We start from the raw sequence: 14,199 nt of genomic DNA, 5'->3' as shown, positions 1-14,199 counted from the left end.
AGACTAGTTGATCACAATGGTCCGTGCTGACCTTAAAATCAATGAATGAGTGACTTGCCCAGTGAGTTAGTCACCGAGCCAAGAATAGAACCCAGGCCTCCTGACTTCTAGTCCCTCTCAAATATTACTAGGCACTGATTTGTGGGCCACTGGACCTGTGTTGCTGCTGACTGACTTGCTGTCCCTAAATCCCTTCCCTGTCCCCAGATTCCTTCTCCATGGTGACCTATATGGAACTGGTGCACAATTGCCACATGCACCTGCTCTGCAGCTCCCTGACCGCATGGTGCAGAATTGGGGAGGCTTCTGAATACCCTACTCTAGTGGGTGAATTTCATCCTATGACAGTAAATGCTTTATACAACTGTTAACACTAATTGGATGTATGCTCTAGTGGGGTCCTGGTGAAGGCACCGAGATGCTGCAGTGATAGGCCTGGCACAAGCACCTGGCTACACAGACAGACAGACTTGACTAATGGAGTCCTCACTTCTAGTGGGTTTTTAACGGAGCTGTTTTAAAACCCAATAGGATTAAACTTGGCAGGCGGGTTGTAAATGCTGGCACAGTGATTTATCATTACGCGAAAAGGACTGTAGGTCGATCAATGGTGAATCCATTCACAAAAAAATAAAAATGGAGTGGTTTCAAATGCTGGCTTTTTAAATTTATTTCGGTAAAACACTGCTAAGTACATAGCTGCAATTTTTGAACAGTTTTATCCCCTTTTATCATAGCTGGGACCTCTTTAGTATTTTATTTTTGTAGGGATATGAGGGGGAAATCATTTAAAATGAGCTATTTATGGAATATTTGTGTCATTTAAATGATAAAGGGTTGAAATCTCCTTTTTCCTCTGGCTCTCATTTAAGTTAGCAAATATCTGTATTCGCCTGACACTAATTATTTATTAATCATATTTATCCTGTTTAGTGCCTAATGACCAGAAATGGGGCTCCAGTGTACTAGGTTCTGTCTTCAGAGAAGTACCGTCCCTCTGTGAAGAGCTTACAGTATCAATAGACAAGACTATTGAGGGAAAGGAGTATAACACATAAGACTCCTAGAATTTGGTGCACAGCTCTAGCCACAAGTCAAGTATCCAATGGGCACCTGTGCCATCTTAAAATGGGCAGAGAAGATGAAAAGTTTGGGGAGGGACTGCACCATACAAGTAGGCTTGGAAGAATTAGGTTTTTAATCAGTAAATGTCGATTTCACCAGACACACGCAAACCAACTAAAAGAGATTTTGGTCGACATGAATCTAAATTTACAGATCGGTAAAGTAAGAAAAATGCTGCTTGAGAATTTTAGTTTCATTTAAGGATATTTACTTTGTATATTTTGACGTGATGTTGACAATTTTTCAATGTTAAAAGCTTTAACTTTTAGAGTGTCGACATCTACTGTAAATAATTTTCCCCTACCCCACAATTTTTTGCAACTGTGAAAATTTAAATCAATACAAATAAAAAAGCTTAAAATCCATAATTTTGTGCAACTGAACATTTAGAGATGAAAAAATGCTTAAAATAAGCATTATTATCCTTCGAAATTATAAAAAAAAATCAAATCAAGTTCTGCCAACCCTGCATGCAAGCAAGATGACACACATTCACTCTGGACTTAATAGAAATTTCAGGAGTAATAGGGGTTTAATTCATTTGTAGTAATGAATGTGAATGCAGCCACTCTTTATATCATGCAAACCTTGGGTTTGTGCCTTGGCTCTTATTTTCCACCTGTTCTTGAACAATTTACCAATGTGTTAGGCACAAACTGATCTGTCACCCAGTTTTCATTTGTTTCTGTCCACTTACTGTTTCGCCAAGAAACACAGGCTGATTGGCGACTGTTGTTTTTAGTGGACAGTACAAGCAGGGGCGCTGGAACAATTTGTATAATGGGGGGTGCAGAAAGCCATTGAACCAAACTGTAAAACCTTTATATGATGGAAACCACTTCAAGCTGCAGCACCCCTAGTTCTAGCACCTGGGAGTAGAAGTAAGTGTATGAATTGAGAGGGAAGCAGAGAAGAGCAATAGGAATAGTGAAGCAGCCGGAGAAAGTGATTTATGATGAAAGGTTAAAAGATCTGAATATGTTTCATTTGGCCAAACGATGACTCTTAGAGGACAAACATGATGAGCAGCTGCAGGTAATCCCATAGGGTGCAATCTCCAAGGGGGGCCAGTAATTTGTTAGGGTGGTTTGGGATGGGTATGACTGCCATTACCAGGATGAAATTTAAGAATAAGAAAATGTATCTCTTAGTTTTATGCTGCTGCCCATCCGTGTAGTATCTGGGTGCCTTCTGTGTAAAATCAATAGCAATAGCGAAATCCCTAGTGGACTTCATGGAGTCTCTCTGGTACTTCTCCCTTTTGGGGGTCAAACCTCTGCTAGGAGTAAAGGGTGTGTGTGTGTGTGTGTGTGTGTGTGTGTGTGTGTGTGTGTGTGTGTTTAGAGGTAGATTAAAGTTAAGGTGGAGTATCAGAGAAAACTTCCTGTTGGTGGAGAGTATTCTACTGGAGAATAGTTTCCCAAGGGAAGTGCCAGAATCGTTGTTGCTTGCAATGTTTAAAACAGGACTAGATGAAGCCTTGGGGGGATATACTGTAGATCAGGGGTCGGCAACCTTTCAGAAGTGGTGTGCCAATTCTTTATTTATTCACTCTAATTTAAGGTTTCACATGCTTAAGGTGACCAGACAAAGTGTGAAAAATCAGGACAGAGTGTGTGTGTGGGGGTGGGGGTAATAGGCATCTATATAAGAAAAAGCCCCAAATATCGGGACTGTGGCGATAAAATCGGGAAATCTGATCACCCTACACATGCCAGTAATACATTTTAACATTTTTTAGAAGGTCTCTTTCTAGAAGTCTATAATATATAACTAAACTATTGTTGTATGTAAAGTAAATAAGGTTTTTAAAATGTTTAAGACGCTTCATTTAAAATTAAATTAAAATGCAGAGCCCACGGACTGTGGCCAGGACCCGGGCAGTGTGAGTGCCACTGAAAATCAGCTTGTGTGACGCTTTCGGCACGCGTGCCATAGGTTGCCTACCCCTGCTGTAGATTAACAATCCTGTACTGACTGGAGGTATAGGTTCATTGGCATCTCTGTCTGCTGTGTAATTTTTTTTTACGATATCCTTAACCCTTCAAAAAATTGGGCTTGTTTTAGTCTGGAGAAGAGAAGACTGAGGGGGGACATAACAATTTAAATGCATAAAAAATTGTTACAAGGAGGAGGTTGAAAAATTGTTCTCTTTAACCACTGAGGATAGGACAAGAAGCAATGGGCTTAAATTGCAGCAAGGTTGTACATTAGGAAGAACTTCCTGTCAGGATGGTTAAGCACTGGAATAAATTGCCTAGGGAGGTGGTGGAATCTCCATCATTGGAGGTTTTTAAAACAGGTTAGACAAACACCTGTCATGAATCGTCTAGTTATTACATAGTCCTACCTTGAGTGCAGGAGGCTGAACTAGATGGCCTCCCGAAGTCCCTTCCAATCCTACACTTCTATGATTCCAAACATGAATTTATATTCCTCTCAGTAGAACAGATTGGGCTCTTTCAAGACCTCTAGTTAGTGGATTCATTTGTGTATGTGGGAGCTGTCTGTGTGTGCAGGGGGTGATTGATAAACCCGTAATTATCAGCTGCTGCTCTGCCAGCTATCTACGGCAACCAGAAGCCCCTTAGTTCAAATAGCAAGTTCATCCTCGATGGCCAGGGATTTAAAAATCCAGCCAGGGCAATCTGACATCTCCACTCCCACTCTCAACCACTGAATGTAGCGAAGAAGTGATTTGTCATTCCTTCTAGACAACCGAGGCACCAGGCCCGCCTGCTCCGCTCCTTTGCATGTACTCATGCAAAATTGGAAATGGGGAACATGCACATTAAAAGGACATTATATTTGTGCTTACTGTGCAAGGAGCAAACATTAGAAACTGGCTGGCCGTCCAGTTTTTCTGCTGATCTGGATTTTGCTGGGTAGAAGGTTCCTCGTTTTGGGCTATCTGAAGTATTTACTGTATTAATTATTCAGAAGGAAAATATTTAATTGTATTGTCACTGTACAGCAGAGAAGGCATCCATAGAAAATTGAGCTGGGTATATTTTGCGCCGGGACGGCTCTAGCTTTTTTTGCCGCCCCAAGCATGGCAGGCAGGCTGCCTTCGGTGGCATGCCTGCGAGAGGTCCACTGGTCCCGCGGCTTCGGCGTACCCGCCGCCGAATTGCCGCCTAATCCGCGGGACCGGCAGACCTCCCGCAGGCATGCCGCCGAAGGCTGCCTGACTGCCGCCCTCGCAGGGACCGGCAGGGCGCCCCCCGCGGCTTGCCGCCCCAGGCACGCGCTTGGAGCGCTGGTGCCTGGAGCCGCCGCTGATTTTGCAAACATTAGAATAAATCATGTTTGAAAGCTTCTTGTGGTGGTGGTTGTGTTCCTCCCTCCCACACCCTCAATTAACTGGATGTAAAATTGTAAATCTTCCATCATAAACTCTTAATTTTTTCAGCGATTTTAAAATCAGCTAAAGCAAACTGATGGGTGCGGAGCCAAATGGACACACTCCCTAGCACTGAAGTACAGGAGCTTCTGGGACACAGGCCTGAGAGTCAAGAGATGTCGGTTCTAATCCCAGCTCTGCCACAGACTCACTTGGGGTGTGCTGCTCCCCTATGCAGAGAGCTAGCACAAGGTTTAAGCACAGTTGAGCCCTCTGTGCAGGGGTGAACTTCACTCTGTGCTCTTGTCATTTAACTTCTCTGCACCTTGCTTTCAAACCAAGTAAGTGAGACTTTTCATGCAAACTGCATTGGGTCTAAATTCAGACATGACCTACCGGGAGCAAGTATTTTTGCTTTCTTCTTCCTTCCTTCCTTTTTCTTTTTAAGCTATGCCTTAAAATAAGCATCTAACCAGATTCTCCACTAAACCTTGAATGATTTTAATAGCAGAGAGTATGCTCTGTCTATTTCAAACGTATCAGGGTTTCCACTGAGTCAGAATGTGTATTAAAAGGCTTGTTTCATCTTCAGAGTGACAAAACAGCCAGTGCATTATTGATAGCTCTAATAATAAACAGCGAGTCTGCGTATCACAGCAATTCATCATTCTGACACTTCCTTGGTGCCTTCCCTCAGTCCAGCCCAAAGGGAGGAGCTTTCAGTGACAAGGAAGCAGAACCACTCCCCACACACGCACGCACTCTGCCGCCCCCCCTCCTCCCCACACACACACAACAGCTTCAGCAAATGGAAATCTATAAAACCGGCTCAAACCATCACTCGGCAATTAGGATTTATGTTTTCTTACCTGCTCATTAAAACTTCGCTCCAGCAAAACTGTGCCTTTCTTTTCTTAACTGTTCCCATGAAAATAGCTAACCTATTCTGCACCTGAAGCCATAGACTCCTCGAGAGAGAGGGGAATCTAGCAAGAAGGAGGGAGATAGTCTTTGATATCAATCATCTGCTGAAGATAGCAAATCTGTTGTTTGTACCATATTCAGTCAGGACTTGTTGGCCAGTATATTAGCTCATGTTCTTTCCATGCCCCAAGTTGTGTCAGAAACAAAACAATAGGAAAATGGATTAGTTGTTTGTTTCAGATGCTTTGGGGAAGGAGGAAACCTTGGCAATAAACATACATCTTACTTGCATTTTCAGGACTGCATCTGTACCTGTGAATCTCCAGTGTATTACCTAATTAATGGCGGAAAGCAAAGTTTAAAAAAATAATCCACTGTCAACAAAAGATGGGAAAGGATAAGAGATGTATCTGATCTGCAAACTCATATTTGCTGCTTAATCTTGACCTATAGAGCTGAACCAGCTTCCAGTCATGTGTTTCTGTTGGTCGTGTAGTGTTGGCTTCTGGGAGGAAGCGGAAGAGCATGAAGGAGGAAAGATGATGAAGAAACCGTATCAGAGCACCAGGGAGAGATACGGAACTTGGTTGTGAGCTATTTAAGGTGTGGGGTGAAAAAATCCTTTGGCAGCACATGTTACAAACTCAAGAATCTTAAAACTGATTCAGAGTTGGCAAGCAATAAACGTGGTGATTAAATGTAACTGAGCTAGTGAAATCAAAGGGATAGCCACTTACTTAACACCTAGTTAATGCTTAATATTGCATGTTAACAATGCTTAATATTTTGGGCCCTGAGCCAGCAAAGTACTTAAGCATGTGTTAACCTTTATGCCCATGAGTAGATTCCTGGGTGAAAGCCCCAATGAAGTTAATGGGAAAACTCCATTGATTTCTTTTTTCCAATAGAACTACTCATGTATGTGTGTAAGTGTTTGCAAAATGGAGGTCTTAGATTGTAAGTTCTTAGTAAAATAAAGATGTCCCTGACCCAGAGTTCCCAATAAAAGGGAATCCTGATCCTGAATAGCCTCAAGGTGCTACTGTAATCCAGATATTTAATATTAAATGCATGTGCGATAGGCTTCCCTTCTCTTACTGACCTGTCTTTCAGTGCTCACTATTGGTGGACAATGCAGATTTCTTCCAGCGAAGACCATAATCACCATATCTTCACCAGCATCTCATTAGCCTCGACTTGGGTTTTGGATCTCTCCATAGCTGGGAGTTGCTTTTTTCCCCCTCTATGGCAGTTCAAGCATGGAAGGATTTCCTGAGTAGATGCTTATAGTTATGCCAAACTTGGTGGGGAATGGGCTATTTTGTGATGCAGACATTTCAGCTCAGCAATGAAAGAATTTGAATCCTAGAATCTCAGGGTTGGAAGGGACCTTAGGAGATCATCTAGTCCAACCTCCTGCTCAAAGCAGGACTAATCCCCAATTTTTGCCCCAGATCTCTAAATGGCCCTCTCAGGGATTGAACTCACAACCCTAGGTTTAGTAGGCCAATGCTCAAACCATTGAGCTATCCATCCCCCCATCACATGGGAGGACTCGGTTTACAGAGAGGGACTGATCTCCAAAAGGTTGGTGACTGACATCTGGAAAGAGAACCATGAGCCTCGTTGGCTGGTGTCCATTTGCCTAGTTCTTGACTTCTGTGGAGCTACGGCCATTTACCCCAGCTGAGGATCTGGTCCAGTGTTCATGTCTTTGTAGCTGAAATGGTTGTTCAGCTGCTGCTGCTCTAGATTTGCATTCCATCCTTGCCACCAAATGTATATGGCTGAATTTTCAAAAAATTGCTGACCTAAGCGCTGCTCGCTTTGCACATGCAATGGCATGTGTTTAGGCTCATTTTTGCACCTGACCATTTCTGGGCGTATCTTTGTACATACAATTTACGAGCCTGTTTTTAAACCTACCCCTATAAAGTCAATGTAGCTCACTCAGCTAGGCCCAATCAGAAATATTCCATGTGGTGAGAAAACAGCTGCTATATTGTTACAAGTTGCGTTGTAAATACTTGAATAGTTAACTAGTTCGGGTTTTTATTCTCCCCTCTGAGGCCCAAACTTTGCCCCCTATCTTCACATGATTTGCAGTGGCCTCATTCATTTCCCCCATCGAGGAAGTAATTCACCCTTGTGTTGAGGCCACAACAAGGTGTATGCACCATTTAAGCCCCACTTCTGACTTCAAAATAGGGCTTAAGTGGTGATGGCGGTCTCTGCACAGGGGTCCATTTCATCCCTCTGAGGGTAGCATGTAGCTCTTAATTGGACAATGTTCTAAAGAGCATTGCTTCATTTGTGCTCTACCCCGCAACTTAGAATCTGAGAAATAAACAAACCTTGGAACGCCAAGTGTTTTTTATTCCTGGCCTCTTAAAGAAAATGCCTCGAGGAGGGAATTTTCTCCGAGAAGCTGGCTGAGCAGAATTCTCCCCTAATAGACATGCACTCTGCGTGAGAAGAGAGGAGTGGAGCTGCATATCCGATGTGTTGTCTTTACTGCCCCGAGCGATTTATAATGCTGCTGTGTGTCGGAACCGCACAACACCTCCGTGCCCATAACGCATGTTTCATCTGCGCTTGGCAGCTCGGAGACCTCCTTACGCAGAGCTGCTGTTCATGTGAACACGGATGGCTGTCATCTGTAATGCATTCCCAGCTTGTGCGTTTAGACATGACGCCTGCTCTGTCCTGTCACAGTGGGATGCTTTTGCTGTCAGTTGCTAGAATCAAACTTTCCTAGGCCAGGCGTTGGGGCATTCTCAACGAGTCATCCAAACATGTAGAACTTGCTCCTTTTGGTGGTCCCTGCCAGTGTCCAGTGGTCTTCAGGTATATTGCAAAGCTAACCTGCTTACCCTTGGCTCTTTGGTTCTCTGTAATCTCAGAGTTGCCCACTTGGAGAGTGACTCATATTTGTTGATTTGAAATTGGATGTGAATTGCGCAGGTGCCATGGCAACAGGTGCCATATAAATCCTGTAAGATCATAAAACACCATCTGTAAATTATCACAGGGGGAGGAAGTTTAATACACAGCAAATTCTTTGCACTTTGCTGTAACAGAATGTATGTTAATGTTAGAATAATTGCTGCATTTACGCTCATCTGAGGATCTCCAAGCCCTTTAATCCACAGTGAAGCCTCATAGCCTAGTGAAGCAGACAGTATTATGCCATTTTCCTGATGCTGAGAGATGAAGTGGCTTGCTTACAGTCACACAGCAAATCAGCAGGGAAGTTGGAATTAAAAACTAGGAGTCCTGATTTCCCACTCCCTGTTTTTGTTGCTAAATTCTAAAAACACCAGGGCAGTCAGAATTGCACCCTGAAAAGGGGATGGATGGATATTCCATATGAGAGAGAGAGAGAGAGAGTGAGTGTGTGTGTGTGTGTGTGTGTGTGTGTGTGTGTGAGTGTGAAATAAAAAATTACCCGACTCTAAAATGAGTACATTGGTGTCAGATGCATCTACAGCTCACCTGTGTTAGTTAGGGTCTAATCCAACTGCAATAAACTTCAGTGGAAATTGGATTGGGGCCTTATTGAGCATGAAATAGTGCAAACCACAGAAGTTATATAGAGGAAGAGAAGAAAAATAAATTCCCAGGCTGGGAAGAATTTAAATATTTATAGTTAGAGAGCCGATACAAAAAAAGGACGAGATTCTCCCCCCCACACACTTGTCTTCTCTACCTGCCCACCCACCCCTCTCCTGTTTTATAAATTAAGCCCTGAAAAATTGTTATACATGGGGAAAGTTTCCTCTTCTAAAAACCTGAGTCCTACATTGACCACTAGTATTTTACTATTAAGAAGTTTCTTAATCTCAAACTGACTTTGGGTTTTTCACTAGCCCTACAAAGCTTGTAGTTAATACTTATCTATTTTCCAGATGGGTCAAAATGTAACCTGCTACCCAATGTTACAGAATACTTCAGGGCCCACTCCGACAAAGTGCTCAACTCCCATTGACTCCAATGATCAGCCCCTAAGGGGATCAAGCCTTAGTCTGGTGGAAGTTTATGGATATAAAACTTACCTTTGCAAGTCTCCATCTAAATATTCAGATTCTTCACCTCTGAGGAAGGCAGGGGAGATGTTTTAAAACTAGAATTCAGAGTACGAGACATGACCCTGAAACCAGCAACCCTGCAGTGGACAGGTGAAGGAAGGAGTGGGGGGATAGAGGAGGTTCATAGGTTTATTCCATCTCTAATTTCTGTGGTTCTGTGAATTGCAGAAAGATAGGGGGATTGAAAGGTGGGCAGAGAGGGAGTGATGCTATTGCTACAAGGCTTTATCAACGCTAAAGAATCATTTTAACGGATTTGGGAATCTGCCTGTAACGTGACAGCAATTGACAAACTGGAAGGTCTAACCTGGCAAGCTGAGTGGTGCTTTCTAAGGTTATAATCAAAACTGCCTCATTTTTGTGTCAGCTTTGCTGACTGTTCTAAAATTATCTGCAGAATGCAGAGGCACCTACTGATTCATGCATTAAAATGTCAGTAGGCAATCCGTCTGTCATGCACCCACCACCGTGGTGTCTATGTGCTACCACAGATTGAATAACACAGGCCCCAACTAAGGGCTGGGGTCTCACTGTGCTTAATAGTGTACTGAGCTTCTGATCCCTTGCATTGCCTCTCTTTGGATTCCCTTGGTGCAAAATATGTAGCAGCTGAGCAAAGCTAAAACTCAGCTCAGCTTGTTCTTACAGCGTTAATTCCAGGAAGGCTGTAAATGAATTAAGCCACACAAGGATATCTACCTGGCAGAGTGCCGTAAGCCGGCTTTCTATAGCAATATACTTTTAAATGCAGGATTACTCTGATCTCAATCCCCGCCTTTATGAAAGGTATTGCAGGACACCTGAGAGGGAAGCCCAGATCCTCAGCTGGTGATGTAAATCAGCACCGCTCCACAGACAATGTGGATTTACACCCACTGAGGTTCTACCCTGGAGATGCTGAGAATTTGAGCCCAGTGCAAAAACTGGGTGCGAAAGCTTGCAAGAGGAAGTGGCTGGGCTCCTCTCTGTGTGAACTGAGAGTAGGCAGGAAAGGGGGTGGGGGGAGGGAGGTGATGTGTTCTTACAGCCAGCTCCGCTGTGCTTGCAGGCAGGAGATTAAACCACAGATGGTGAGTGAGGCTGAGTGAAGAGAGAAGAAACTCACTCAGGTCTGATCCCTCAGTATTCTCCGGCAGCCCTTGCTAAGGGAGTTGGTTGGGTGAGGAAAGGGAAGGGTAACCCAGCAAGGCCGTTTTAACAGAGAAATCATGGAATTAAATGCTGGATAACAAGCAGAAGGAGCTGTTGCAGATAAGGACGAGCGAAGCCGAGGATGTGAAATCGTGTCTGCTGCTGAATGTACAGGAACTGGATTGGGAAATCCCACTGCTGCTGCAGTGAACAGGAATCAGATGGTTACCTGCCCCTCCAGCTGCTTGGTGAGCCCCAAACGTTCTGAGGGTCTCAAATCCACTGTTGGTAGATGACCTTTGGCAGCGCAGCATGAGCAGCGGGTACAGTAGTCTGGATGAAGAGCTCGAGGATTTTTTTTTCACAGCCAAGACCACCTTCTTCAAGAGTGCACAGAGCAAAGCCCCTGGCAAGGTAATAGCTTTAAAACTATCTAAGAGGCCATGTTGGGTGTAGGCTGGAGCATTCTCCCTAGCAAGGGGCAAAAAAAAGTGTCTCTGTGCGCATGCATATCTATCTGCAGGTGCCAGGTTCTCAAAATTAGCTTGCGGTCATAATCAGGGTCACAGTCTGGTCTCAGAACGAGGTGGGCATTTACTTACATCTCTCACTATCTGGTAAAGTAGATGGAATGTCTTTGCTCGGTTGCAATGGTTCTCACCTTTGTCTATTCTGCCACTCCCTTTTCCATGGCAGGATATGCACCCCCACTCTCCAAAAGATCCCCTTCCCAGTCATCCAGGATCTGGCTGAAACCCTTTGCCCCCCGGGGCGTCAGAACCCTCAGGCTGAGAATGCCTGTGCTGTCACATGCAACATAGAACGTTGCAGATCATTTAGATTCTGAGAGGCATGTTACGGTGACAGCAGGTTTTCTAAAGTTAATGGGCTAAATTCATCTCTGGTCTAATTCTATTGACCTCATTGGAATTACTTAAATGGACAAAGTTAATCCCTGGTGTATGTTTAAAAAGAGTGTTTGATTGTGTATACCATTTTATCCTGACTTCAAAACTAGTATCGGTTAGTAACACCGACAAGACGTTGCCTATATTAATATACACATTTAAAATCAACCCTCCGAGAATCTGTAATCCCCAACCAGCACAAGCTGTAAAAAAGAGAAGAGAGGAAAAAGCTGTCACAGAAGTAGAGGTTTTACACAGGAAAAAGAACCCTAAAATGTTCACAGATCACGTTACTTAGGAAGCATGCGCTGGGTCACCATTTTCCTCCACTGCTGCAAAAAGTTTGATCTTGGCTGTGCTGTCAGCCTGACTGAGGAAAGCACCATGTCACTGTAGCAGTTCTTCTTTTTCATTTAAGAAAAAAATACTTTAAATGATCAGTGGTGAAATTCCACTGTAGGTTGCTACCATATTTGCATGTCTGAAACTGCAACATTATAATCCTCAGCAGGTGCTTTTGGTCTCATCTTTCTCTGTGGCGTGCAAAAAAAAAAAAGGGGGGGGGGGCAGTTCTGAGTTAATCTGAAAGTGTTTATTTTGCTTCGTCCAGTTGAGTGAATTGGTGTGTGCGACAGTCCATTTATTATCCGGTAGTTTTTAGGATCTCATCTTACTCATCTGAAACTTTTTAGAAATACTCCCTTGGGTTATAACATGGGACATCCCCCATTAGTAATCTGTGTCGGGAGCTGACCTCTAACAAACATTTTTTTAGAAAATGTCATTGGATTATCCCTTTGTGTAGAAGACCTAAATATCTTTGTATAATTTTATATATATATATCCCTGTGTGCATTCAGTTCCTATTTCATTCTTTCTTCTCTGGCAGGATATTGAAATGCTAATTTTTAAATAAGCCTGCTCTTTCAATCACTGCTTTATCCTGCCCTAATATGTGCTCATCACTGTGATATCTGGGTTCCATTCTAATGGATATTAACTGCACTGGTTTCTCCCCTCCATTGCTCTCTTCTTAACAGTCAAACCTGGTGAAAAATTAAAGGAAGTTCATGTCAAGTGATCTGGTATTACAGGTTTCTTGTACTGTGGGAAGAAAACGTTTCTTGTTTAAAACAGCATAGCGGCCCAAGCAAATCATATTGTATGATCTATATTTTCTGGCTTTACAATAGTACAGTAGATGCAAGTCATCGAGCAGCTGATTGGTTTTTTTTCCTGGGGGAGAAATAGTTTAAGGCTCTTGATCATATTAGGGTGGTAGGGGCTATTCAAAGTGTGCTATTGCTTTTGGCTTTCTTGTTTTGAAGGTGTGATTAATGGGAATTATACATGTACTGCAGAGAATTCTTAGACCCTCTAAGGCTGGAGCCGGCTCCTGGAGTTCTGAAGGAACAAGTCACTGAATAGTGGCAAAAAATAGCTAGGAATAAATTTAGAGGCCTAATATGGCCAAAAAATGAATGATTTCCAATGGTTAATTAGTACTTGCAAGAACCTGATCACTTGAGGAGCTTCCCATTGCCTCAGAAGTGTGTGTGAGTGTGGGGGGAAGAAAGGGAATAGAGAACAGACTGTAAGGAACAATCCGGCACTGACAGTTATGTAGTAGCATGAACCTAATGAGTTTTTGTCTCCTCCCATCTCTGATGTAAATGTGAATCATGGAAACTAAATTCATCCTGGATCCAGATGACACACAAGCTGTTTGATAGGCACAGGCTGGTTGGTGTGGGTGGAATGCTTTGCCCAAGCATCCTTGGAGATTACAGAGGGAAACAGGTGCAGTCATTATTCTGCCTTGACACCAGTACAGGCATCGATGTGCAGAATGCTGGGACAGCAGCACTATCGCCCCAGCAGGTGGGAACTGCTGTACAGTACACACTCCTCCCAGGCCAGGCAAGGCAGATATTTGAGATGTTGGTTTAACTTGACGGTCTTATTTTTGCTACTGGTCGTCTGGAGGCCCTCAGTCTGTCTTTACTCAGTCAAAACACCCACTGAAGCCACTGGGAGTTTTCCGAAGACTTTAGGATTTGATCCATTTATCTGCTCTTCTCATTCACTCTCCAAGTGTTGTATAGTCTGAGAAAAGCATCTTAACAATGAGATTCTGTCTCCTCTGTCAAACTGGAATCTCTGTGGCTTTGTTTGTTAGTCTCCAGGCCCCTCTCTTGGTCATTGGTTGTCACTAGGTGAAGCAGAGACTTTTTATTGGTGTTCCAGAACCAAACACGTTTAGGATCCAGAGACGCTCTTCTTTTGATTATGAGATGCCAGGGTTATGAAACGAAGCCTGCTACAGCGATTGATTGCTCTAATACCAAGTAGTGTGAGTGATGCTGGGCCAAAGCGTGTATGTATTTGGCTGTCTGAAATCCCTCAGAACTGGGCAGGCATAGCATCAAATTAGGGTAATTCCCCCCTTCTACTTGTACCTCCTTCTGGAACCATTTTGAAAAGTTAAATGTGGAATGTTTCCACAACCGCAGTCTGTAAAACACCTCTGTATGGTAACAATTTTGTGTTTTCAGCCACATAACCCATCGTCTGCCCGTGGCTGTGTGCAGTCAACATGTTTTGAATCCAAGATTTAATTAATCTGCTGGCCACACTTCAGCCCAGCCTGTCCCACTCTAGATATTCAGGAAAGATGCCC

The 14,199-nt window shown here is 43.4% G+C and overlaps 1 protein-coding gene across 4 annotated transcripts in view; it reads left to right on the top strand.

The window, feature by feature from the left end:
• The window catches only part of RASSF5 (Ras association domain family member 5), a 97,911-nt gene that overhangs the window by 41,553 nt on the left and 42,159 nt on the right, over positions 1-14,199 (top strand). Inside the window, exon 1 of one of the 4 annotated variants that reach the window (XM_034767144.1) lies at positions 10,528-11,025. The exons of the other annotated variants lie outside the window; for them this stretch is intronic. Within the exon in view, the coding sequence (XP_034623035.1) occupies positions 10,924-11,025 (102 nt within the window). The 5' untranslated portion in view covers positions 10,528-10,923. Of the gene's footprint in view, positions 1-10,527; positions 11,026-14,199 lie in introns of those variants that run through there. 4 annotated transcript variants of the gene reach the window in all.

This window comes from Trachemys scripta, chromosome 4 (genome assembly GCF_013100865.1).
Source record: "Trachemys scripta elegans isolate TJP31775 chromosome 4, CAS_Tse_1.0, whole genome shotgun sequence".
NCBI classification, from domain to species: Eukaryota; Metazoa; Chordata; order Testudines; family Emydidae; genus Trachemys; species Trachemys scripta.
This window is presented reverse-complemented; position numbering and strand designations above follow the sequence as displayed.